Here is a 27,346-nt window from a genome sequence, read left to right as displayed (position 1 = left end):
CTGACATACAGCATGATGCGGCTCCTGCTCCTGCGTGTAACCAATTTCATTTATATATTTAGGGTTTTCTTTTAATTCTAGTGCTTTCCTTCTTCTGATTATTTCCAATTTATCCCATTCATAGTTGTTTGTATATTGTCTCTCCTTTTAGATCACAAGCTCTTTGAGAGCCACGACTGTCTTTTGCCTTTCTTTGCCTTTTCAGTGCTTAGCACCATGTCTGGCATATAGTAGGCGCTTAACAAGTGTTTATTGACTTACTGGTTGATTTTAACGCTGCTGTATTGTTGCTAGAACTGCTTTTCAGTTATTAGTCATGGTTAAAATAATGCTTTCCTTAAAAATCACAAATGAAGGGGCAGTGGATTGAGCACTGGCCTTGGAGTCAAAAGGACATGAGTTCAAATTTCACCTCAGATACTTACTAGCTGTGTGACCCTGGGCAAGTCACTTAACCCCAATTGCCTTAAAAATAAAAAATAACAAAAATTTTAAAATCACAAATGAAATGAAGATTGGGTTAGAGAGAATGGGGAGTGGGAAGAGAGATTTGTTTTTCCCTGAGGGAAAATGTAGGTGTTAGAAAAGAAAGGGGAAAGAAGGAAGTGAGAATGTATAAACATATGAGAAAGGTGGCTTGAGATAGGACAAACTAAGTAGGGTAAATAGTTAAGGGAACAATATATACATAGTTCCTCTAAGAAGGAAAAAGGAAGATGCTGACTTTGAGTTAGACAGTAACCCAAATCAGCCACCAAGAGGCAAAATTGGTTTAGGACCCTCTCCTCTTCCCCCCTTCCCCCATCCATCTCACTCCATTTCATTTGTGATTTTTTTTTTTTTTGCTGGGCAATTGGGGTTAAGTGACTTGCCCATGGTCACACAGCTAGTAAGTGTCAAGTGTCTGACGCCGGATTTGAACTCAGGTACTCCTGAATCCAGGGCTGGTGCTTTATCCACTGCGCCACCTAGCTGCCCCCATTTGTGATTTTTAAGGAAAAAAATTATTCTAACAATGACTGATAATTGAAAAGTAGTTCTAGCCATGATAAACAGTATCGAAGTCAACTGGTCAGTCAATAAATATGTATTAAGCACCTACTATGTGTCAGACATGGTGCTAAGCACTGAAAATGCAAAGAAAGCAAAAGACAGTGGTGGCTCTCAAAGAGTTGGTGATCTAACAGGAGAGGCTAACATGCAAACAACTATGGATGGGATAAATTGGAAATGATCAGCAGAAGGAAAGTGCTAGAATTAAAAGGAAACCCTAAATTTATAAATGAAATTGGTTACACGCAGGAGCAGTAGCAGCATCATGCTGTATGTCAGCTGTCTGACAACCAAACTGGTGGAGCATGTAGAGGCTTGTCACCAGGCTGGCCACAAAGGTGGTTTGGTCATGGTACATAATAAGCTGGTGAGGAGTAGGAAGAAGGGTGCATGCAAATGGCTGGACATATGTGTAAGATGCCCATTGGTTGGCTATTTATAATTTTGAAGTGTTTATCCTATGCTTTCTTATTGTTAAAATGAAATAATAGACCCACTGGAAACCAATTTCTTTAATTCATAGTTGATTTTAGGGGCCTACTATAGAATTAGAAATAATGTGGGGGGGGCAGCTAGGTGGCGCAGTGGATAAGGTCCTGGCCCTGGATTCAGTAGTACCTGAGTTCAAATCCAGCCTCAGACACTTGACACTTACTAGCTGTGTGACCCTGAGCAAGTCACTTAACCCTCATTGTCCCCCCCCAAAAAAAAAGAAAGAAAAAGAAAGAATGTGGTCCCCAGAACAATCAATAAACATTAATTAAGCACTAACTATATGCTAGGCACTGTCCTAAGTGCTAAAGATACAAAGAAAGGGGGAGCTAGATGGCTCAATGGATAAAGCACTGGCCCTGGATTCAGGAGGACCTGAGTTCAAATCCAACCTCAGACACCTGATACTTACTAGCTGTGTGACTCTGGGCAAGTCACTTAACCCCTATTGCCCCCCCCTCACACACACACACACACACACACACACACACACACAAAAGGATACAAAGAAAAACCAAAAGTAGCCCCTGTGCTCAAAGACCTTACATTCTAAGGGAGCAATAGCAAATACACAGGTAGGTATGTACAAGGTTCATATAGAGTGTATAGAAGGTAACTTCATGGGGGAAGACATGAGTAGTTGAGGTGAGGGTGAAGAGGAGGATGGGAAAGATCTGCAGAAAGGGATATTTGAGTTGAGTTTTGCAGAAGTAATTTATTCTAAGAATTGGAAATGAGAAGAAAGCATCGAGGTCTCATCTCTATTAGGAAATAGCAAAGACTGGTACTAACAGACTTTCAGATTCCTAGAGCTCAAAGGAATCTTAGAAAACATTTTTTCCAATCTTCTCCTTTTATTTCTATCTTGAAGCATCAGGCCAGCTGTGCTAAGCTGCTGGTGCGATAGACAGAGCTATTAACACTCACCATATGTCTTCAAAGAGGCAAGGCAGGGTGAGGAGCCCAGCTCCATGTCGGTTATGAGCAACATTTTGACATGGGAGTTTCAAACTTCTAGTTTCACCAGTGCCTTGGAAAGCTGGAGGAGAGGGAGGAAAAGGGAGGAATACCAGATTTCTGTCGACAGGAAAAGCCTCCTAACCTGAGATCCCAAGCTCTTCACTTTATTCATCTTTGACAGTTACCTCTCCCTTGATTCCCTCAACCCCTCTCCAGTTTCCAATTCTTGTTGAAGACTCTCAATTATCCACTCTCCCCCCACCCAATTTCACCCTTGTTTATATTCTCCTTAACTTTCAACTGGAGAGAATAGACTCCTAACAGTTTTGCCTTTCTCTAGTGCCTCATCCCTTCCATACTAACCTGCACCGTACCACAAGATTTATCTTCCTAATATACACATCTGAACATGGCATTTACTTGCTTGGAAAATTTCAGTGGCTTCCTCGTCTATCAGAGGAAGTCCAAACTTCTTAGCCCAACCCCTACCAATGAACAAGCATTCAGTGAGGACCTACTATGTTCCAAGCACTATTCTAGGCACTGGAGATACAAAAGCTTTAAAAACAAAGCAGTCCCTGTTCCCAAGGAGCCCACATTCTGTCCGAAGAGACAATATGTGTACACACACACACACACACACACACACACAAACACATATAGTTGTTCAGGAGGAGAACCAATGACATCATGAAGGTGATGTCTTGCACTTGAATTGGATTTAAATGAAGCAGAGTTGCACTCAGTTGTCAACTTCACTTTGCCTCCAAAGTCATTAAGTCCACTTGCAAGATATGTCAAGATGACTGGTGATAGCCCAGGATGCAGAGGGTGACCTTGGCCTTTTGAAATGAAGGTCTTTCCCAGGTCCCAGTTTGTCTGAAGAAATGCCCACTCGATGACTAAGGCCAAAAGAGACAAAAGATGGCCTAACATACACACAAAATATAAACAAAATAAGGGTCAGTCATTTTATTGGGGGAGGCGAATGGACCTCCAGTCTCTGCTGGATCTCCAGGAAGGAGGAACCCCAAACCTTTAGAGGCAATCCATCCCACTTGGGGACAGCTCTAATTGTTAGGAAGCTTTTTCTTGAAATTAAGTCTAATTCTGACCCTCTGGACTCCTACTTGCTGCTCCTAGTTCTGTCTTCTGGGGCCAATCAGAACAAGTGTGATCTCACTTCCATGAAATGTCATGGATGAACCCCATGTGCCCTAGGAATAAGTGGCTGCCATGATGGTACAGAGGAAAGGACCTTCACAGATCAGCAGTCAGAGCTTATAAACCAGCCAACGTGAGTTCCAAGTGCCGACGCTTCTTGAATCTTTTTGAGGCATCATGGATTTTAAGTCAGAGTCTCAGGGCTCAGGTCCCAGCACTGCTACTCCGAGTACCTGGGGCAAGTCACTCAATCTCTCTGGGCCTCAGTTTCCTTATCTGTAAAATTAAGACGTTGGAATAAATGACCCCACGAGCCCCTTCTACCTCTAAATCCTATGAATGTTCCATAGCAAAATATCAGGGCTTCTGAGAAGTTGGTTTTCTTTAAGCTCAGAGTCTGGAAGAGATGCTTTTCTAAGCCAGGCTCTGGGCCCCATTATTCCTTGGCTGTTTAATAATATTTAGCATTTTTACTGCTTTCCTCCACTCTTTGTTCCATTAGTGACGCCTCGGAAGGACTCCAGGCAGGACACATCCTTAGATGGTCCCCGCCAGCCCATCTGTCACATAGGAGACAGTTCCAGTGTAGCCTTTCTGTTTTTAGACTCCAGGAAGGTTGAACATTTAAAATACATAGTCTGTCTATTTTTTATAAACAGTTGGCAGGAAGGACTCCTCTGGGGGCTTAGCCAACAGAGATAGTGCATTAACTTAAACGGATTTGATTTCTTTTGATTAAAATTTCAGGGCCCTCTCTGCCCTGGGAAGGACGTAGGAAGGCTTGCATAGAAGCTTTCCTAGGGGATTTAAAATCATAAACGAATGGAATGCTGGAGATGGAAGGGGCCTCAGAGATCATCGAGGCTGATGTCCTCAATTCTCAAGGCTCCAAGGAGCTGAGTTGAAGAGAAAGCAGGTGACTCAGGTAGGGAGGTAGTAGCAGGCCTGGAACTAGAACCCAGCTTTCTTTTTTTTTTTTGGTAGGGCAATGAGGGTTAAGTGACTTGTCCAGGGTCACACAGCTAGTACGTGTCAAGTGTCTGAGGCTGGATTTGAACTCAGGTCCCCCTGAATCTAGGCCAGTGTTTCTTCCACTGCGCCATCTAGCTGCCTCTAGAACCCAGGTTTCTTCACTCCCAGACAGATGTTCTTTCTTAGGCCATCCTAGGAGTTTCAGGGCCTACATCGAGATCAAGCCATAAGCTGCCTTTCTAACCTCCATTTTCTTTCCCGTCATCACTCCCTCATCCCATCACATTTTTATATAGGGAAAGCCAGATTAAAATGAGAACAGAAGGACTGGACCTTGGAGGGGAGGAATTGTCACAAAAGGGAGGTGGACACAGGAAGGAGAGGAATAGTCCTGCTTCTTTTGTCACCTTCTTTGCTTGGTGACCACCTGGGTGATGTTATAGGTTGTTTGCATATACCCTTGGGTTTTTTACAGCACCAACTCCAGGGCCTAGAGCTGGAATGGACCTTAAAAGTCCTCTAGTTTGGGGGTTCTTCACTTTTTTGTATTGTGGACCCTTCAGACAGTCTGATGAAGCCTATGGATGCCTTCTCAGAATCATGTTTTTAAATGCATAGGAATATGCATAAATTTATAGGATTGCAAAGGAAATCAATTAAGTTGAAATATAAAGATGCAATTTCCTCCCTATCCAGATCCAGGATTGAGTACCCCTGCTCTAGTTCAGCCCATTCATTTCACAAACAAGAAAAGCATCAGGATGAAGTAAAAGCATGCCACAGTGGAGAGAACAAAGGGAACTGGATTTGGAGGGAGGAGAGGCCTGGGTTTGAATCCCTCTCCTACTCCAGCAGTGATTCTGGACAAGTCACTCAGCTGTGCTTCAGCATCCAATAAGGGATATTCAGCATTGTAAGGAATGGAATGACGCCACCTGCTGGAGATTTACTGTAGAAAAGCTATGCCATGAGGTGAAGGTCTCTGAGGGCAAGACCATGTGTCTTTCCTTTGGCGTCAGGAAGTGACGTTTGCTTGTGGGAAGAAGAAGGGGGAGCCTGGGGCTCTGACTCGCTCTCTTTCCTGTGGACTCTGGCGGAGAGTGGAGCTGGGAATGCTCTCTCCCTTTAATAGATAGAGGAATCTAGGCCTTCCTCTCTCTCTTTACAAAATTCTTATTCTCCTTAATAAATGCTTAAAAGTCTAACTCTTGCTAAAGCTTATAATTTATTGGCGACCACTCATTAGATATTTTAGACAGACTAGCTAGAATTTTAGCCCCTTACAGCATGACATAATTTTTTTGAATTATCCACGTCCATGGTGTCCAATTCAAATAGAAACAGGGGCTACTATACCACATACAAGGATCCCTGTGGGTACATATTGCTTAGAAAACCACATCTCAACATTATCTATGCTTTTGTGTATTTTTATTTAAATATTTTCCCACTACATTTTTAAAAAATATTAAATTTTATTATTATTATTTTTATTTTTTGCAGGGCAACAAGGGTTAAGTGACTTGCTCAGGGTCACACAGCTACTAAGTGTCAAGTGTCTGAGGTTGGATTTGAACTCAGGTCCTCCTGAATCCAAGGCCGGTGCTTTATCCACTGTGCCACCTAGCTGCCCCTCCCCACTACATTTTAATCTGATTCTGGACTCACTGAGGAGTGTTGTGAGTCAAGTATTATGTCACCTAAGGTCTGAGCCAAGATTCAAATCCAGGGTTCTTTCTAGTGCACCAATTAATTCATCCCAAGTGTGGCTGTCACTTAGCATCAGCATAGTATACAGCCAAGGACAGAAATTTTCAGTACCCCAAGACCATATAGAGCCCAGTTTATTTTTTAATTCTGTATTAAATCTTGTTTCTGAAGAGGAACTGTCGTTGGTGATTTCAGTCCTCCACTGCCACCTTCTGGCAGAGCGGACCTATGCTCAAACTCTCTTGGCTTTGTTGGCTCAGAGGGTGGAAGGATTTCTCTTTCTTTGTCTGTAAAGCTGGGATTGGCTCTGTTCTGGGACTTGATCCCTTCTTTGGGAGAGGTTGCTGTTATGCCTGAGAAAAGCTTTGCCATGACTTCTGAAACCACAGTAGGATATTTGGATGGCTCATCTATATATTGCCTAGGGAGGCAGTGTGGTTGTGGACAAATCACTGGCTCTAGAGTCAAATGTTTTGTTGCTGTTGTTCAGTTGTTTTTCAGTCATGTCCAACTCTATGTGACCCCCTCCCTTTTGGGGTTTTCTTGACAGATCCTGGAGTTGTTTGCCATTTCCTTCTCCAGCTCATTTTACAGGTGAGGAAACTGAGGCAAGCAGGGTTAAGTGACCTGCCCAGGGTCACATTGCTAGTAAGTGTCTGAGGCTGGATTTGAACTCAGGTCCTCCTGACTCCAGTCATGGAACTCTATCCATTGTGTCACCTAGATGCCCTAGAGTCAGATGATATGGGTTCAAATTCTGCATCTGACACAACTGGCATTATAATTTTAAGGAAGTCATTGATCTCCCTGGGTTTCAGTTTCTTCATCTGTAAAATGAAGAGATTGGATTCTCTGAGCACTTCTAGGTTTAGTTCATTATCTCCACCTACATGGATTTCCTTCTCCAGTTCATTTTACAGATGAGAAAATTGAGGCAAACAGGGTTAACACCTGCCAAAGGTCACACAGCTAGTTAGTGTCTGAGCACAGATTTGAACTCAGCGAGATGAGTCCAGGCCCAGCACTCTATCCACTGCACCACCCATCTACCCCCCCCCAAATGTTATATTAATCCCCATTAAGTCCCATCTTGTTAGATTTGGTTCAACATTCTAACTTGTCAAGATCTTTTTGGATCCAGTCATCCAATGTGTTAGCTAGACCTTCCAGCTTTGTGTCATCTGCAAACTTGACAGCATGTCATCTATTCCTGTGTCCATGTCCCTGATCAAATGTTAACTAGAACGGGTTAGGCACAGATCTGTGGGATGCTGCGCTACAGACTTCTGCCCAAGCTGACATAGAACTGTTAACAACAGCTCTTCAGGCTTGTCCACTTAACCAGTCCAAATCCAAGTAACTGTCCTATAATATATTCCTTATGTCCCCATCATTTCCAAAGAATAGCATAAGAGATTTTAAAAGACTTGGCTCCAATCTAGTTAAACTATACAGCACTCCTTGGATTTACCAGTCTAGTGACCTTGTGAAGAAAGGAATTGAGATTTCATTATTTAACAAAAACTGATGGGGGGCAGCTAGGTGGCGCAGTGGATAAAGCACTGACCCTGGATTCAGGAGTACCTGAGTTCAAATCCAGCCTCAGACACTTGACATTTACTAGCTGTGTGACCCTGGGCAAGTCACTTAACCTTCATTGCCCCCCAAAAAACCCAAAACAAACAAACAAAAAAACAAAAACCACCACTTAAGGGGGCAGCTAGGTGGCACAGTGGATAAAGCACCAGCCCTGGATTCAGGAGTACCTGAGTTCAAATCCGGCCTCAGACACAACACTTACTAGCTGTGTGACCCTGGGCAAGTCACTTAACCCCAATTGCCCTGCCCCCCCAAAAAAAACTGCTGAGCAAAGTAGAAAACAGTATGGCAGAAATTAATTATATATCAACATCTCACACCATATATTAAAATAAGGTCAAAATGGGTACATGATTTACAAATAAAGGATGATACCATAAAAAAATTAAAGGAGTATGGAATTGTCTATCTGTCAGATTTATGAACAGGGGAAGAATTTAGGACCAAAGAAGATATAGAGAATAAAATTAAATGTAAACTAGGTCATTTTGATTATATAAAATTTAAAAGCTTTTGCAAAAACTAATTGTAACCAAGATTACAAGGCAAGTAGAAAACTGGGAAAGAATTTTTGAAACAAATACCTCTGATAAAGGCCTAATTTCTCAAATATATAAAGAACTGCATCAAATTTTAAAAAATATAAGTCATTCCCCAATTGATAGTCAAAGGATATGAACAGGCAGTTTTCAAACAAAGAAATCAATAATCATATGAAAAAATGCTCTAGATCATTATTGATCAGAGAAATGCAAATTAAAACAACTCTGAGATATCACCTAACACCTATTAGAATGGCAAATATAACAAGAACAGAAAATATTGGTTGTTGGAGGGATAAGTGGGAAAACTGGGATGTGAATCCACTGTTGGTGGAGTTGTGAAAAGTTTCAACCATTCTGGAGAACAATTTGGAACTATGCTCAAAGGGCTATAGAATTGTGCATAGCCTTTGATCCAGCAATACCACTACTTGGTTTATATCCCAAAGACATCCCCAAAAAGAGAAAAAGACCTATTTGTATAAAAATATTTATAGCATGAGGCAGCTAGGTGGTGCAGTAGATAAAGCACCAGGCCTGGATTCAGGAGGATCTGAGTTCAAATATGACCTCAGACACGTGACACTTTCTAGCTGTGTGACCCTAGGCAAGTCACTTAACCCTCATTGCCCTGCAAAACAACAACAACAACAAATACAAATATTTATAGCAGCTCTTTTTATGGTGGCTAAAAATTGGAAATCAAAGGAATGCCTATCAATTGGGGAATGGCTAAACAAACTGTGGTATATGATGGTAATGGAATAATACTGTGCAGTAAGAAATGACAAACAGGATGACTTACAAAAAGCTTGGAAAGACATGTATGAAATTATGTATTGGGAAGTGAACAGAACCAAGAGAACACTACACAGAGACAGCAATATTGTTTGACAAGGAACTGTGAATGACTTGACTATTCTCAACAATACAATAATCCAAGACAATCCCAAAAGAATATTGCTTAGTCTGGCTCTCCTTGATGAAGCCAGACTGGCTCTCTGTGACCACCTAGTACTTCCTTTTCTAAATGTTCATTGCCGCACTTTAATATTTTGTCCTTGATTTTTTCTAGATACTAGTCTATAGCCTTATTTTTCTTTTTGTCTCACTTAATTGAACTCACCTGTGGCCTAGCACAATCACTGGCTGTCTTGGAACCATAAGATATGGTATGATAACCTTTCCATAACATTTTCAGGTGTCATGAACACATACTAAATTTGGCTTTGATCCAGACACATGGTGGTAAAAAGTGTTATTGATTGCATAACTACCTCAACCCTCTATTAGAAGTCTAAGGATATAAAGGAGGGAATGTAATGGAATTTATTAATTTGATCATTGACAATGCTATGCTAAGGTTTAGTAAAAATGCAGCAATTCAAACAGTTAAAGAAGAGAATCCAGCATTCCAGACCAGAATCCGGTTTCCTCCTGATGACATCTTACCACTTCAAGAAGACAAGAGAACTCAGAGACTTTATATGAACTGTTTTGTTTTGTTAGTTTTTACTATTTCCTTTCTGTTATAATATACACCATCTGTAACATGTTATTACTGCAGAGGCCCTCCCTTTGCAAGACTAATGTCAAAGCGTCGGTTCATGAGGACAAAAAATCGCCCCTCTGGACAAAACTTTCCTCTCTTCCTTTTCTATATTGTTGTTAACATATTATTAGTTAGCAATAGTTATTATATTCTGTTATTTTTTACTGCTCCATCAAGGAAACGTTCCGTTTCTTGAGGAAGCAAAGGGGGGAATGTGGTAAAAAGTACACCAGTTTTTGAAGGACCACCCTCTAGGGGAGGAGACCGTGACGAAAGGCCGTGCATCTGCTAAGTTTTCCAGTCCATCTGCTAAGCACTCCACTTCCGGGGTGCGAGCTTAAAAGGCAAAGAGAGAACGGAAGTGAAGTCTTTTTTTCCGCTCTCCTCGTCCGCTGGTTGCGCTGCACACACAGACGTTGACTCAGGTTCGACTCGGCCCGGTTCTCCGTAACAGCACATGCTTGATGTGGTTCTCAACCTCAGAGGTGGCCTTGGGTTTTTAGTGAGTCCTATACGGGTTTTGGTGAGTTCTATACGGAATATAGACTAAGCTTAGATCTAAGACTACTTATTTCTATTTCTACTTTCCTATGTCTCTAATCAACATCATCTTGTAATTTCCAAACAATAAAAGCTCTAACTAGAGATCAGAGGCTTTTTCCACTTACTGGTCTGGGAGATAAGTAAGGGAAAGGTTAAAAGGGAGTTTAATGCTCTTGTATCCAATTTTAAATCTCACAATCTGGCTCTCCTTGATGAAGCCAGACTGGCTCTCCGTGACCACCTAGTACTTCCTTTTCTAAATGTTCATTGCCGGACTTTATTTTGTCCTTGATTTTGTTTTAGATACTAGTCTATAGCCTGTTGTTTTCAGACTCCATTCTCTTCCCTCTTTCAATAAATGGCATATGGCATTTGTCCTTCTCTAGTCCCGTGGTACCACTATCATTTTCCACATGGCTCAGCACTTCTATCCCCCAGTTCTTTAAGGACCCAAGGATGTAGCTCAGTCCTGAGGATTTGAACTTGTCAAGGACAGCCTGGTATTCTCTTATTATCTCCTTATTTGTCTTATAAACATCAACTTCCTATTACTCTCTTTTGTTCTATCTTTTCCAGCCCAAAGATAATTTTTCTTGGCATAGAATATAGAAGCAGAACAAGGGTGGTGCCGCTCAGCCTTCTCCGCATGGTGCATTGATTCCCTTCTTTGATTCTTATTTCCCCCTTCACAAAATGGCTTTTTAAAATTCCCCTTTTGTTGTTTTTCTCCCCTTTCTGTGCCAATCTCAGCTCCTTCTGTGTTTCAGTGCTTCTAACGCTGCTCTTAAATGATAGTGTCACACCAAACATTTGTGTTCATTTTCTGTTACCTGTCCTTGGTTGGTTAGTTCTTTGTGCAGCCAAATTGGTCTTTTTAAACAGTTGCCCCTTTCTTTCTCATCAGAATTGTTTCTATTTGTGCCTTCAGAATGTAATTTCTGGGAGCTTCCATACTTCCTGGGCTGATTTCCCCTAGAATATTTTCATCAGTGGGACTACCCATCCTTTCTCTGAAACCTTTGAAATCTGCTCTCCCAAAGTCTAGCCTGTGTGTCAGACCATGGTTATCTTCCCTTTCCTTATTTATCATAAATCTGGAGATGGAACAGTTGCTTCTACTCTAGCAGTTAGTTCTCTGTTTGTCCAGGGAGAGTTTGGTGTTGGTCAAAATGTCTGCTAGATATACATAATAAAGACAGAAACATAAAGCAAAGGCAGAGATCAATTGTCCTGTTAGCTTCTCCTAGCCCATGAGAATCACATTCGTAGTAGACATTCTCTTCATTGGTTCCTCCAAATTTTTAAGTTGACATTATTATTAATAAATCAGGAAATTTTAGCTGTTCTGAACTGGTCAGAGAAAGGGCTCTTGCAAATGCTAAGGTAATTGAAGTCCTCTATCACCATTACAAGAGGCAGTTTTGTATAGAGGATAGGTACCAATCTTGGAGCCAAGAAGACCTGGATTCATGTTTCACCTCTGACAGGCTAAGACATCCTGTCTGCATGACTCTAGGTGAATCATTTAGTTGATCTGCACTCTAGGCAATTCGCAAAAAAGGTGCTGATCTGCGATGGTAGAAATAATTTTCTTATCCGGGAGAGCCTTATACCAGTGAAATCCCAGGTCTGGCTTCTCTCTCTATCCTTAGTATGACAAGTTCCCAGGCCAGAATGATGATGTTTCCCAAATTCTTCATCTCTTTCCTTTTTCTGTGCAGATGGTCTACAATGCACTCTGATAACAAGATTGTTTTTCTTTCTGCCTCTGTTGACCCTTACCCCAATGCTCTTTATCATGCTTCCTCCTTCTGGTTTCTGGATTTCCTCATTTGAATATTTCCTTAATCTAACCCCTCTAATTCCCCTTAAATATCCTGTTCCTTTTTAATATGTTATACTCTTCCACAGTTGTGATCCAGTCTTCACATCTCAGGAATACTTGTGAGATAGCTTTGTGTTAGGATCTACAAGTCCACTAACCCACTTGTCCTCCTAACTTCCCATCTTCAGGTTTGCAATGTCAGAGTCATCCTCCATTTTTCACTCTACTTTGCTTCCACCATATCCAATCCATTGCCAAGTTTTGGGTATCCTATTGCTACCATACCTCTCATAGCCCTCTCCTCTCACCTCTTTCCACAATAATTCTTTCATAAAGGGAGGATTATAGGTATTTCTTTAAACTTTTAACACATTAACACCTTTTTTACCTTCTCATTGTCCAAGGTCATCAATTGGACTCTTTGTATCCTAATTGAATTGATTCTGTTTGTTCAAAAGTCTTTTAATTTGGGGTAGCTGGGTGGTGCAGTGGATAGAGCACCAGCCCTGGAGTCAGGAGGACCTGAGTTCAAATCCGACCTTAGACACTTAACACTTACTGGCTGTGTGACCCTGGGCAAGTCACTTAACCCCAATTGCCTCACCAAAAAAAAAAAAAGTCTTTTAATTTTATGGAATCACAACATGCTATGATTACCTCTATGCCTTGTTTGAAAAATCTCCCTTTAGCCGTAGCTGCAAAAGATTCTTCCTTCCATTCTCCACTAATAGTTTTTGTGCCATGTTCTTTTATATTTAAGTTGTATAACCCCTTACTAAGTTGCATCCATTTAGAGATTATTATGATATGTATATAGTGTAAGTAAGATGTTGATCTAAACTTAATTCTACCAAACTGGTTTCCAAGTATCCTAGAAATTCTTGTTGAAAAGGGAGTCCTTGTGCTAATCGGTTGTTTTCTTGGTCTAATCAAACACTAAACTACAGTGTTTGACAGTAGGGGGTGTCCTGACTAGCTCCTTGAGCTGCCTCTCTTCTACCATGTCTATTTCTAAACATTTGTGAGTATCTTGCATTTTTTCCCTTTCTCTAATAGAACATAATTGCTTATAGAACAGGGACAACCTCTCTTATGTCACTGTATCCCCAGTACTAGTACAGAGACTAGCACATAGGAAAGATGCTTAATACATGTTTATTTGTTGATTAAGTTATAGAATTAATGCCATATCAATCAAACCATGATAAAATTACTTTGTAGAAATAGAAAAAGCAATAAACTTCATTATAATGAAAAGAAAGATAAAGATTCTCAATGGGTATAAAGAAAAATGTAGAAATAAAGGGCATCTTTTATTACTATATTTTAAATTATAGCATAAAGCAGAAATCATCAAAATTACTTGCTACTGGTTAAAAAATAGAAATGCTGTTCAGTGGAGCAGACTAGGAAAGCAAAATTCACAAGCAATCAAACATAATAGTCTAGTCCTCAATAAGCCCAAGAACATAAACTGCTAGGACAAAGACATTCTTTTCAACAGAAATACTGGGGAAATTGGAAACCAGTTTGGCAGAAATACAATAATCTACAATACTACAATAATCTCTTAATGGATATGCAATTTGAATATAAAAGGACATGTCATCAAAACAATTAAAGAAGAATGAAAGAACATACTTTTCATAACTATGGCTAAGGGGAAATTTCTCAAAAAAGTTAAAGAGGTGATCTAAAACATAAAATTGAATGTTTTGATCACATACAATTAAGACTTTTGCATAAACAAAATAAATGCAGCTAGCATAGGAAGAGAAGCTATTGATTGAAAAAGGAAAGTCTTCACAACAAATATATATGACAAGTCTGATATCCAAAGTACAAATATATGATAGCAAGAGCCATACCTCAATAGACAAATTGCCAAACAATACAAACAGGCAGTTTCCTAAAGAAGAAATGCAACCTATCAATGATTCTATAAAAACTGTTCCAAATCACTAATAATAAGAGATACAAATTTAAGCAACTGAGATTTTACTTCACATCCATCATCTGATGATGAACAGACTAGGAAAGCAAAATTCACAAGCAGTCAAACATAATAGTCTAGTCCTCAATAAGCCCAAGAACATAAACTGCTAGGACAAGGACATTCTTTTCAACAGAAATACTGGGGAAATTGGAAACCAGTTTGGCAGAAATACAATAATCTACAATACTACAATAATCTCTTAATGGATATTCAATTTAAATATAAAAGGACATGTCATCAAAACAATTAAGGAAGAATTAAAGAACATACTTGTCATAACTACGGCTAAGGGTAAATTTCTCAGTGAACAAAAAACAACAACAAAAACCCCCAGTTGTTCAAGGGACTGTGGAAAGGAAAAAACACTAATACATTATTAGTGAAACTGTGGTTTGTTTCAAACATTCTGGAGCAGATAGATGGCACAATGGATAGAGCACTGGCTCTGAAGTTGGGAGGACCTAAATTCAAATCTGACCTTAGACACTTACTAGCTGTGTGACTCTGGGCAAGTCACTTAACCCCAATTACCTTAAACATCTGGGGCTATCTCCAGTCATCCTGATATTTATCTTGCCACTGGACCCAGATGGCTCTAAAAGAGAGTGAGATTGGTGACTTTGCACAGTGCTACATCTCTTAAATCCAATTCACTGCAAGTCATGACATCACCCAGATGTCATGATCTTCTTCGAGAATGAAGGACAAACAACAACCATTCTGAAATATAATTTGGAATTATCCTAGACAAGTACTAAATGGTTCATAACTTTTGACACAATGATATCACTACTGAGCATATGCCTCAGGGAGGTCAAGAACAGAGGGAAAAGTAACATAAATACAAAAATATTTATAGCTGCCACTGACAAGGTTGGTGCCTGATACTTAGAGAATTACTGAATAAGTTATATGATATTTGTAATTATATTATATATAACATCATATAAATTAATATATACAATTTAATTATATGTTATATAGAATTATATATAATATAATTCTATGTTATAGAGAATACATTAAAGCTATGTTGTATATTCTTTATGTAATTTAGAATACAAATATATTGTATTATTCTATCATGTTATTATGTCTATTCTATATATAAAATAGAATTATATGTATAGAGAGAATATAATTACGTATAATATAGAATTATAGAATATATAATATAATTACATATAATATAGAATTGTATATTACCTAGATAATTTTATTGTAATATAGAATTATAGAGACTGATAAGCATTCATTAAGTTCCTGCTACATGCTAAGCACTTTACAAATAGTATCCCATCTGATCCTTACAATTTTTTAAGGTAGGTGCTATTATTATCCCCAACTGTTATTATATAAAATATTGTGCATAAGAAATGATGAATATGAAGATTTCTTAGGAAGATGGGGGAATTTACATAAATTGATGCAGAATGAAGTAAGCAGGACCAGGTGAACAAACTGACAATAGGGAAAATGAAAGTACAGTAACAAGAAGGCAATTCTGAGTGGTTCTTTTCTTTTCCTTTTTTTTGGGGGGGGGCAGGGCAATGAGGGTTAAGTGACTTACCCAGGGTCACACCGCTAGTAAGTGTCAAGTGTCTGAGGCTGGATTTGAACTCAGGTCCTCCTGAATCCAGGGCTGGTGCTTTATTCACTCACTGCACCACCTAGCTGCCCCCTCTGAATGGTTCTTAGGACCAATCCTGATCTTGGAGAACAGATAATGAAATATATGGATAATCTGGAAATGGCTATGATACAAAAACAGTACCTGTTCTTAAGGAGCTAATGATCTAGTGTGGAAAACAACATGCAAACAGTTATGTACAAACAGATGTAATGGCTATCAAATTTATTTTTCAGGGAGCTCAAATCATGAACACAGCCAGTGAACATGAGAGTGTGTACAGTGCACATAACCTTCTTCCTCCTTGCTCAGCAGGTTAACCCCTTCAGAGACAGAATCTGCAGAGTGTTCTCCCACGATGATGTCTTCTCATTTGAAGATGTCTTGGGAATGGCTTCTGTATTTAGTGCGCAGGCCTGCCCCAGCCTGAAGATTGAGTATGCCTTCCGCATCTATGGTAAGCTATGTTGAGGACCACAGTACTCAGGGAATAAAAATGGGAGTTGGAGGGATGATCATATGCTTCTCTCCTCTTGCTTCTCTATACTTCCTCCCCTGGCAATCTCACTCCCACAGTTTTGGCTAGGAGTGTGCTAGAGCTAGTTTGAACTGGCTCCTTGATAAAGGTTATTGTTAAATTTTCATGAGCACTTATACTTTGGAAATTGGCAGATACTACAAGTCAGGGCTTGATTTGTTTTGTTGATTATCTAGACTTAAGGAAGTGATGGGGGGCAGCTAGGTGGCACAGTGGGTAAAGCACTGACCCTGGATTCAGGAGGACCTGAGTTCAAATCCGGCCTCAGAATATGATACTTACAAGCTGTGTGACCCTGGACAAGTCACATAACCCTCATTGCCCCACAAAAAAAAGTGATGGAGAAAATTATAATAATGCATATTAAACTTAAAAGTGTATGACACATACTTTTTTTGGAAAGCCAGATGTTAAACATCCCTGGCCATAAGGGAACAGATGGACACATCCTATCCAGAAAAAAAGACAGAGATGATATGATTTGTGACCAGTTCATGGTTCCAAAATTGTAGAAGAGGTAGTGATAAGGAAAGGTCACATGGTCTCTAGTGGGGGTGACCAATCATTTGTGGAGGAGGTAGCTGGAGGTAGGGAAGGAATAGGGCACTTTACTGTTTCCTTAAGATGCTGAAAAGGGACCCAAATCTGAACTTGTAGGAAAAGAGGTTAAATAAGAAAGGAGGGGCAGCTAGGTGGTGCAGTGGATAGAGCACCAGCCCTGGAGTCAGGAGTACCTGACTTCAAATCCGGCCTCAGACACTTAACACTTAGTAGCTGTGTGACCCTGGGCAAGTCACTTAATCCCAATTGCCTCACTAAAAAATAAAAAACAAAAAAAAAATAAGAAAGGAGATTCACCAAAGAAGGGTGGAAGGGCAACCTAGCAGGAGGAATGAGGTCTGGAATTCATTGCCTGAATCCAAGAAAGGGAGAAACTGACTATGGTGCTTTTTGAACAAAATAAGGCAAGAGAAACCCAACAAATTCCAAGAGGAAATATATTTCCCAGGGGGTAATTTTTTCTTTTGATAATAATCCCTTATGATTATCTAAGCATAATGACACCACATGAAATCTTTTCCTTGCAAATAAAAAGAAAAACGGAGACTGATTAGGAAACTTACACCTTATGATTTGGGGAACAGGGGTGGAGCAGGGGGAGGATCTGTGCCTGTATTACCGATGCAGATCTCTGTCTCTTCTATAAATTATAAGAGCCTAAGACAGTAAGTAGCCTGGGGCATTTATTAAGCACCTATGGTATGTCAGGCTCTGTGCTAAGTAAGGGATAATAAGAAAGGGAAAAAACAGTCCCTGCTCTCAAGGAACTCAGTCTAATGGGGAAACAACATACAAACAACCATGTACAAGCAAGACGTAAGCAGGATAAATTGGCAATAATCTTAGAAGGGAGTCATGGGGGCAGCTAGGTGGCACAGTGGATAGAACACTGGCCCTGGAGTCAGGAGTACCTGAGTTCGAATCTAGCCTCGGACACTTAACACTTACTAGCTGTGTGACCCTGGGCACTTAACCCCAATTGCCTCCCTTAAAAAAAAAAAAAAGAAGAAGGGAGGCACGATGCCTAAGAAGCCTTCTTGCAGAAGGTGGGGTTTTAGTTGGAATTTGAAAGAAGCCAGGAGATAAAGATGAGGAGAGAGAGAATTTCAGGCATGGCAGGACAGCCAGTGGAAACCCTTAAAAGTGGGTTATGATGTGTCTTGTATAAGGAACAGCAAGGAGGAAGAGATTAAGTGACTTGCTCAGAATCACTCAACCAGTAGGGGTCGGAGGAAGAACTTAAATCCAAGGTCTCGCTAACTTTGAGGTCAGCTTTCTATCTTCAAGGCCAACCCTCCATCTAATGCAGAAGAAAAGAGCTATAACTTTTTCTGGGAGCTGTGAAGCAAGTCTAGAAGGAGGAAACTGACCACTCCCTGGTAGGTGAAGTGAAGGAAAAAAGCTTCCTCCCAGTGGTGGTTGGATGTTCCAGGGTGAGGAAGCCCCCAGTATTGAGGGAAGTTCCAGATGAGACAGCATGTTTTGGAAGTCTGGAAGTGAGGAACAGGGCTGGAAAGTGAAGGGGGTGGGCATTATTGCTGGAAGGAGGAGATGCTGCCATTTCATTCTGGTTCCTATGGCTGGGGAAAGCTAGTTCTAGAGCTGGTCTTCACCATTCTGTGTGTGTCTGGGAGATTGCTGAGGATCCTTTGGGAAGGGATCAAGAAATAGTCTTCAGCCTTTTGTAGACCTTGTACCAAGTCAGTCCAAGTTCAAAACCCATCAAGTTGAATATTGTACTTCTCCTGGAACTCCTGGGTTGTTCTTTGATCCTGGATTGCCCCGGACTCTCAATTTCCCAGAACTGTGATATCCTCCTTCTATTTTTCTTCATAGTGTGGTCTCAACAGAAATAGAAAACATCTGGTTGGAGTTCAAATCCGGCCTCGGACACTTAACACTTACTAGCTGTGTGACCCTGGGCAAGTCACTTAACCCCAGCTGCCTCACTTTAAAAAAAAAAAAAGAAAAAAAAGAAAACATCTGGTTGGTGTTCATCATATGAATGAACCTCTCATGAATGTCCTTGATTCTCTTCTCTCCCTTCTTCTGCAGCATAGTAAAGTGGAAAAAGTGCTGAGGACCTGGGTTCAAATTCAAGCCTTGAAAATTACAGCCATGTGACCCTGAGTATATCACTTCGTTTGGCTGGGCCACCATTTCCTCATCTCTACAGTGGGGATAATAATACTTATATTACGTACAAGAGAGGCAGCTTGGTATCATGGTTAGAGAACTAACCTGGGAATCAAGAAGTAGAGATGGGGTTGGTGAGGGGAGGTAGGATTCAAGCACCACATCTAACACCTGTGAAGTGACTTACCCAGGGTCACACAGCTACTAAGTGTCTGAGGCTAGATTTGAACTCAGGGAGGTAAGTCTTCCTGACTCCAGGTCTGGCACTCTGTGCACTATGTGCCACCTAGCTGCCTAGGCTGGTGTAACTGCCCTGTGATGGTCTGAGGTAAAGAGGAAGATCTTCCCCTGGCCCCTATTCCTCTCAACCTCTTCATTATATTCAGGAATTGACTCTTCTCAGCAGATATTAATGAGAATGGTTTCATTGATGAAGATGACCTCCAGTGCATCATCCAGCGATTGCTAAACACTACTGATGTGGGTGACGACTTGCTAAAGAATCTGACTAAACATGTATGTACCTGATGGGAGGGGGTCAAGGGAGGAAGGGTAAAATCTGACCTTCCTTTCCCCACTGGTGGGCCCACAGGACCTAAGAGAGATGTGGCAAGTGCAACCTTTACTGATCTGGTCCCTCAAGTAAGTAGCTAGGAAGGTAGTAGAGAGAGGGATCATTTCATCATCCAAACTCTCTCTCATGGCAGCCAAGGGTATACCCCTATTTGACCATACTCTAAATGAACTTTTCTCCCTTATTTCTTTTCTCCCTCCTTGGAAAAATCTTGGGGTCTCTGCTGCTGTTCCCTTTCCCCCCATCCAACTCCCTAGAATTAAAGTTACATTTTGTATTTATTATTCTGTGTATAGAAATTGCTAGTTACAACTCTACAGCTGTCATATCATGCCCTTCCTCCGCCCACCAATGGCAGAATCTGTTCCATGGCAGGAAATGTGTGCCTCTGTGTGTTGGGGGCATGAAGGGTAGTTAATGTAGGGAAACACACATGGGGAAAGAGTACAGGTATACCCTGACCCCGAGCTGTCTCCATGAAGCTATCTGGGTGCTTTCCCAGCCAAAGAAAGAGGGTCTAACTGGAATAACAAAAACCAGACGACATCAGATCCTTGTGTGGTATAGGAATAGAGAGCTCACTACTTGGTAGAAATGCTTACTTTGGAAAAAACCCAATAAAAAAACAACCAACAATAATCAAATCCTACCAACCTCTCCCATTTCCAAATGGCACTGCACCTTCTAGGAACAATTAGTATAAGGCTCCCTGGGGCCTCCAGCCCAGGTTGGCTGTTGGAATAGTATCGGGTTGCCAAAGGTCACACTCAAGGTGAGCAGGCAAGGGCCAGGGCTTCCCAGCAGATGTTTCCTCTAAAATAGGTTATACTGGATGACCCTGGGGAATTCCTGAGCAAAGGGCCTAAGCCATGAGGTACCTCAGTGCCTTTTCCCCTGCCCCTTCTCTGTCTGACTGACTGTTCTGTCTCTTAAATTCCTCATTTCTTCTTTCTCCATTGCAGATATTGGGAGAATCAGACCTGGACAATGATCACATGCTGTCTTTTGCAGAGTTTGAACATGCCATGTCCAAGTCCCCAGATTTCATGAAGTAAGGAACTTTCCCCAGCAGCAACTATAAAAGCGGGGAAGAGGAGAGGGAACCAGAAAGTTGGGGACCTTTAGTCTCTCCTTGGCCAAGAGAAAGAGCTATCTAAGTCTCTTGAAAACAGTACTTAGTCTAGATTGTTGAGTAGATTCTGTCAGTGTCACAAAGACCGGTCCTTTCCTGGAATTAGAAAAATATTGAATTATTGAATCTTATAAAGGTATAGAAAGAGAGGACAAGAAAATAGTGCATCCCTGATTGGAAGAGAATGGAAACTGGACCCCTCAAGATGAACTCCACTTTGTTCCATCAATGGAACATATATCATCCAAGCAGAGATCATGAAACACAGTTAATGCATCTGTCCAGCCTCTCATCTGGCTCTTGTCTCACTAGGTCTTTCCCCTTCATTGTTATCCCTTACCACCATCCAATGAGATCAGTTCATCCACCTCCATCCAATAGGAAAGGGACCTAAGGTTCAGAGAAAGTCACTTGGTCTATCAATAAGCGCTTACTATGTGCTAGGACCTGTGCTAAGGGACACAGTTTGGGGGATACAAAGAAAGGTAATTACCTACTTTCTGCCCTCAAGGAGTTCACATTCTAATGGAGGAAACACTAGGCAAAAACATCATCCATACAAGATATGTATGGTGTAAATGGAAAGCAGTCACAGAGGGAACGCACTAGCAGTAAGAGGAGGTAGGAAAGGCCTCCTGAAGTGAGTGAAATTTGAGTTAGACCCTAAAGGAAGCCTGGGAAGGTAGGAGTTGGAGGTAAGGAGGGACAACATTCCAAGCAAAGGAGCAGTCAGAGAAAGGCCCAGAGTCAGAATATGGACTGTTATGTTCAAGGAACAGCAAGAAGTCCAATGTGGCTGCATCATGAAGTACGTAGAGGCAGGTAAAAATGTTAGATCATTGGAAAGGCAGGAAGGAAGTTGGTTTTAAAGGGCTTTAAAAGCCAAACAGGGGTTTATATTTTATCCTGCAGGTCCTAGGGAATTATTGACTGGAGGGAGCAGTGACAGTCAGATCTGAGCTGTAGGAAAATCACTTTGCCAGTTAAATGGAGAATGGAATGGAATGAGGACAGACTTGGGGCATGGATATGACCTGGAAGGCTATGACAATAGTAAGGCATGAGATGATGAGGGCCTGCGTCAGAGTGGAGTGGAGTTGTCCAGGCCTCATACTGGATTATAGAGACAGAAGTTATATTATAGAGACAGGGGAGAATTTAGAAGTTGTAGGATCATAGAGTCAGAGATATCTAATTCGACCTCCTTTACAAAGGGGCAAATTGAGGCCCTGATTGCTTAAATGACTTGCCTAGGGTCACACAGGCAGTATGTGGAAGAACAATAATTTAGCCCCTGATCCTCTGATTGCATATCTAGTTCTCTTTCAACTATGCCATGTTGACTTCCAACTGGGCCTAGAAAGATGTGACACAGTGAAGAAAACAGCTTTCTAGCCATGTGGCCTGGAGCAAATCACATAACTTTGCTGGGCCTTACTTTCCTTATCTGTAAAATAGGAAAGGTTGGACTTTTTCTGAAAAGTCTCTCTCTGCCCAAACATCCTAGGATCCAGGTGTATACTTGTCCCACCAGCAGCCTGGTATAGTAGAAAGGACCCTGGATGGAGAGTCTAAGGACCTGAGTTTGGATCCTAGCCCTGCTATTAACCATGCTACTCTCTACAGCAGTTGTTCCAAACCTTGTCTTTCCTCAAGCTTCCCACAGCACTCGCTTTCCTGACCATCTCAGGTGAGGACCTTGATACTTCACAGAAAAAAAAAACCACACCAACAAACTGGAGCCATTTGATGAAAGTTCCCTCTTCCCCCCTCTTTCTCATCTCACATCCCTCAGGCATCTTTACCCACTATCTATTCCTTCACTCCTGTCTCAGGTGAAGAGGTAAACTTTCTCCTTGAGAAGAACAGTGCCTTCCCCCTCCCCTGTGCCACATAAACCTTCATCCCATCTCCCTCATCTGCTCTCACTATCATGCCCACTATATCTCCTATCTTTTTTGGGGGGTGAGGTAATTGGGGTTAAGTGACTTGCCCAGGGTCACACAGCTAGTAAGTGTTAAGTGTCTGAGGCCGGATTTGAACTCAGATCCTCCTGACTCCAGGGTCGGTGCTCTATCTACTGTGCCACCTAGCTGCCCCAGATATCCAATCTTTAATATCTCCCTGTCTACTGACTCTTCCTGTTACCTATAAACACACTCATGTCTCCTTCATTCTTTAAAAAAAAATCCTCACTTGATCATAATCTCTCTGGTAGCTCTTGTCCTATAATTCTTCTCCCCTTCTCAGCTAAACTCCTTGAGAAAACCATCCACACAAGGTGCCTCCATTACTTTATTCCAAACTCTGTGCAATATGACTTCTGATTTCCTCATTCAACTGAAGCTGCCCTTTCCAAAGCTACCAGTGATCCCTTAATTACCAAATGGAATGATCCTTTCTCAGTTTTGATCATTCTTTGTTGGTCCCTCTACAGTATTTGACATTGTTGATGACCTTCCCCTAGATGCTCTCTCCTAAGTTTTTTCTTTTTTTTTTTGTGGTTCCCCCTTAACAATCTAAATGCTCCTTTTCAATATCTTTCAATTGTTCTTCATCCATGTCACACTCACTAACTGCAGCAGCCAGATGGCACAGTGGATAGAGCACTGGCCCTGAAGTTGGAAGGACAAGAAGTTGAAGTTCAAGTCTCACCTCAGACACTAACCAGCTGTGTGATCCTGGGCAAGTTCCTTAACCCCAATTGCCTTAAACATCTGGGGCTATCTCCAGTTGTCCTGATGTATATCTTGTCCCTGGACCCAGATGACTCTGGAGGAGAGAGTGAGGCTGGTGACCTTGCACAGCCTTCCCTCACTTAAATCTAATTCAATGCAAATCATAACATCACCCCAATATCATGATTCTCTTCAAGAATGAAGGACAGAAGATGGTGGAGGAAAGACATAAAATGCACAGAGCTCCTGATACAATTACCCCCCAAAACAGCAAGAAAAGAACCCCTGGAGCAGAAAAACTCACAAAAATACAGGCTGAGGTTATTTTCCAGCCATAGACAGATTGAAGGGAGCCGTACTGAGCTACCGGTAAAGTCCAATCCCACAATCACGCTGACAGAGACCCCAGGCATACTGCACCCCCAAATCAGCTGCAACACCAGCATCTTCCAGAAATGAGTTTGCAGTTGAGTGAAAGGGCTGAACAGATGACCAGGGGGGAAAGTGCAGGGGTGTCAGTGGGACCTAGGGAGGAATTCGGGTGTCCTTCCCCAGAGGGGAACCAGGAAGAAATCCTGAGCAGTGGGAGGCCCAGGTGGGAGAGGGATGCAGGCTTGTCAAAGCTAAGAACCACACCACAGAAAGATTTGCTTAGTAAGTAGGCTTGAGGTTATCTTCAGACCAGAGAACAGGACAGGTGAGAGAAAAACCTACCTTCCCTCAAACCAAAACACCTGGGACCCTCTGAAGCTGGGGACAGTAGTGTAGCCTAGAAGCAGGGCCCCCTAGTAAAAAGTAAAAAGTCAAGTAAAAGACAGCAAGATGAGCAAGCAAAGAAAGTTCAGAATTATAGAAAGTTTCTTCAGTGACAAGGAAGATCAAGGTGCACCCTCAGAAGAGGACAACAAAGTCAGGGCCCCTACATCCAAAGCTTCCAAGAAAAATATGAACTGGTCTCAGACCATGGAAGCTCTCAAAAGGGACTTTGAAGAGAAAGTAAGAGAGATAGAAGGAAGATTTAGAGAGAGAGAGAGAGAGAGAGGAAAGAATGGAAAGAGAAATGAGAGCGATGCAGGAAAGTCATGAGAAAAAAGTCAACAGCTTGAAAAGTCAAATGCAAAAGGAGATAAAAAAAAAGCTGTCTAAAGAAAATAATTGCCTAAGAATTAGGATTGAACAAATGGAAGCTAGTGACCTTATGAGAAATCAAGACACAGTAAAGCAAATCCAACTGAATGGAAAAATAGAGGGCAATGTGAAATATCTCCTTGGAAAAACAGCTGACCTGGAAAATAAATCCAGGAGAGATAATTTGAAAATCAATGGACTACCTGAAAACCAGGACCAAAATAAGAGCCTAGTCATCATCTTCCAAGAAATTGTAAGGGAAAATTGCCCTGATATTCTAGAAGCAGAAGGTAAAATAGAAATTGAAAGAATTCACTGATCACCTCCTGAAAGAGATCCCAAAAGAAAAACCTCCAGGAATATTATAGTCAAATTCCAGAGCTCCCAGGCCAAGGAGAAAATATTGCAAGCAGCTAGAAAAAAGGAAGTAAAATACTATGGAGCTCCAATAAGGATAAAACAAGATCTAGTAGCATCTACGTTAAAGGACCGGAGAGCATGGAATATGATATTCCAGAGGGCAAAGGAACTGAGACTATAGCCAAGAATCACGTACCCAGCAAAACTGAGTATAATCTTTCAGAGGAAAAAATGGGATTTCAATGAAAAAGAGTATTTTTCAGGCATTTATGATGAAAAGACATGAACTGAATAGAAAATTTGACTTTGAAATACAAGACCCTGGAGAAGCATAAAAAGGTAAACAGGAAAAAAACCATGAGGGACATTAAAAGGTTAAACTATGTACATTCTTACATGAGAAGATAAAACTTCCAACTCATAAGAAATTTCTCAGTAAAAAATACACAGAGGACACAGGTCTGAACTGAATATGAAGGGATGATATCTGTAAAGCATCCATTTTTTGTTTATCCTTGTTCTTTGTGGGGCAAACAGGGTGGGGTGTCTTATGTTTAGGGCTTGATTTGGGTTCTGGGCCTCCTGGGTCCAGGGCTGATGCTTTGTCCACTGAGCCACCTAGCTAACCCATGATGAAATCTTTAAAATAGGGTTGAGGGGAAGGAGGAATAGACTGGGGGAGGGGAAAGGGGAGAGGTGGAATAGGGAGAGGTAGCTTACATGAAGGAAACAAGAAAAAAGGCTTATGGAGGGGAAGAGGGGGAAGGAATAGGACAGTGATTGAACCTTACTATCATCAGAATTGGCTCAAAGAGGGAATAACATGCACACTCAAGTGGGTATGGTAATAGATTTTGCCCTGTGGCAAAGAGAGGGAGAAGAGGGGAAGGAGGAAGGGAAGTTTGGGGGAGGGTGCTGTAAAAAGCAAAACACTTTTGAGGAAGGTGAAGATGTTCTGCATAACAGCACATGTATAACATATATTGAATTGCTTGATTTCATAGGGAGAGTTGAGGAGGGAGGGAAGAAGAAAAATTTAAGAAAACAGAATTAGCTCAAAGACCTTAACCTCATCAGAATGGGCTCAAGGAGGGAATAACATACACAACCAATTGGGAGGAGTAATCTATTTAACCCTACAGGAAAGTAGGAGGGGAAGAGGATAAGAAGGGAAGGGTGAATGAAGGGAGGGTAGAACGGGGGAGGGGACAGTTAGTAGCAAAACACTTTTGAGGAGGAATAGGGCAAATAAGACAGAAAATGGAGTAAATATAATTGGAAGGGTACAGGATGGAGGAAAATAGTTATGATGATTGAGTACAATGACAAAATGTATGGTACCTACTCTGCTGGGCTATTGTGAAGAAAATTCTTTATCAAGTTTAAGGTACTATATAAAAGTAATGATGAACAGGATGCTATCAGAAAAACCTGGAAAGACCCACATGAACTGAGGCAGAGAGAAATGTACTGTATTCAAAATAACAGCAATAGTGTAAAGATGATCTGCCTGAAAGCACGTGGTTATTTTCAGCAAGGCAATGATCCAATATAACTCTGAAGAACTTATGAAAATTGCAATACACCTACAGAGAAAGAACTGATGGTATCTGAAAACAGACTGAAACACATTTTTTTTTGACAAATCCTTAATCTGAAGTCTTGTTTTTAATCTGTTTTCCCTTACAACCTAGCTAATGTAGAGATGTTTTCCATGACTACTCATGTATAACTTACATTGAATTGCTTGAGTTCTTGGGGTGGGGGTGGGAAGGGAGGGAGGAAGAGAAGTTGGAACACAAAGTTTTAAAAAAATTGATGTAAAAATTTGCTTTTACATGTAATTTGGAAAATAAAATTCTTAATGGGAAAAAAAAAGGATGAAGTACAAACACAGAGACAACCCACAAGGTTCTATCCTGGGTATCTTTTTTTCCTCTATATTATCTCATTTGGTGATCTCATCATGTCCCATGGATTTTATTATCACCTTTATGCAGATGACTCACAGATTTTTATAGCCAGCCCTAATCACTCTCCTGAGCTCCAGTCTCACATTGCCTATTGCCCTATGAACATCTTGAGCTATCTGTCCCATTAACATTTCAAATTCAATTGTCCAAGCGCAAATGTCCAAAAAAGAACTCATTATATTGTCCTAAAACCCTTTCCTCTCTTCTGAACCTTTCTTTACTGTTGAG

At 41.1% G+C, this 27,346-nt stretch overlaps 1 protein-coding gene across 1 annotated transcript in view; it reads left to right on the top strand.

Moving 5' to 3' along the window:
• CIB4 (calcium and integrin binding family member 4) overlaps window positions 1-27,346 on the top strand; it is a 93,198-nt gene that overhangs the window by 64,472 nt on the left and 1,380 nt on the right. Inside the window, exons 5-7 of the mRNA XM_043980992.1 lie at window positions 16,354-16,495; window positions 19,677-19,789; window positions 20,810-20,898. Coding sequence (XP_043836927.1) covers window positions 16,354-16,495; window positions 19,677-19,789; window positions 20,810-20,898 — 344 coding nt within the window. The remainder of the gene's footprint in view (window positions 1-16,353; window positions 16,496-19,676; window positions 19,790-20,809; window positions 20,899-27,346) is intronic.

This window comes from Dromiciops gliroides, chromosome 2, assembly GCF_019393635.1.
Source record: "Dromiciops gliroides isolate mDroGli1 chromosome 2, mDroGli1.pri, whole genome shotgun sequence".
Classification (NCBI taxonomy): domain Eukaryota; kingdom Metazoa; phylum Chordata; class Mammalia; order Microbiotheria; family Microbiotheriidae; genus Dromiciops; species Dromiciops gliroides.
Note: the sequence above shows the minus strand (reverse complement) of the source record. Positions and strands in the feature narration are given on the sequence as shown.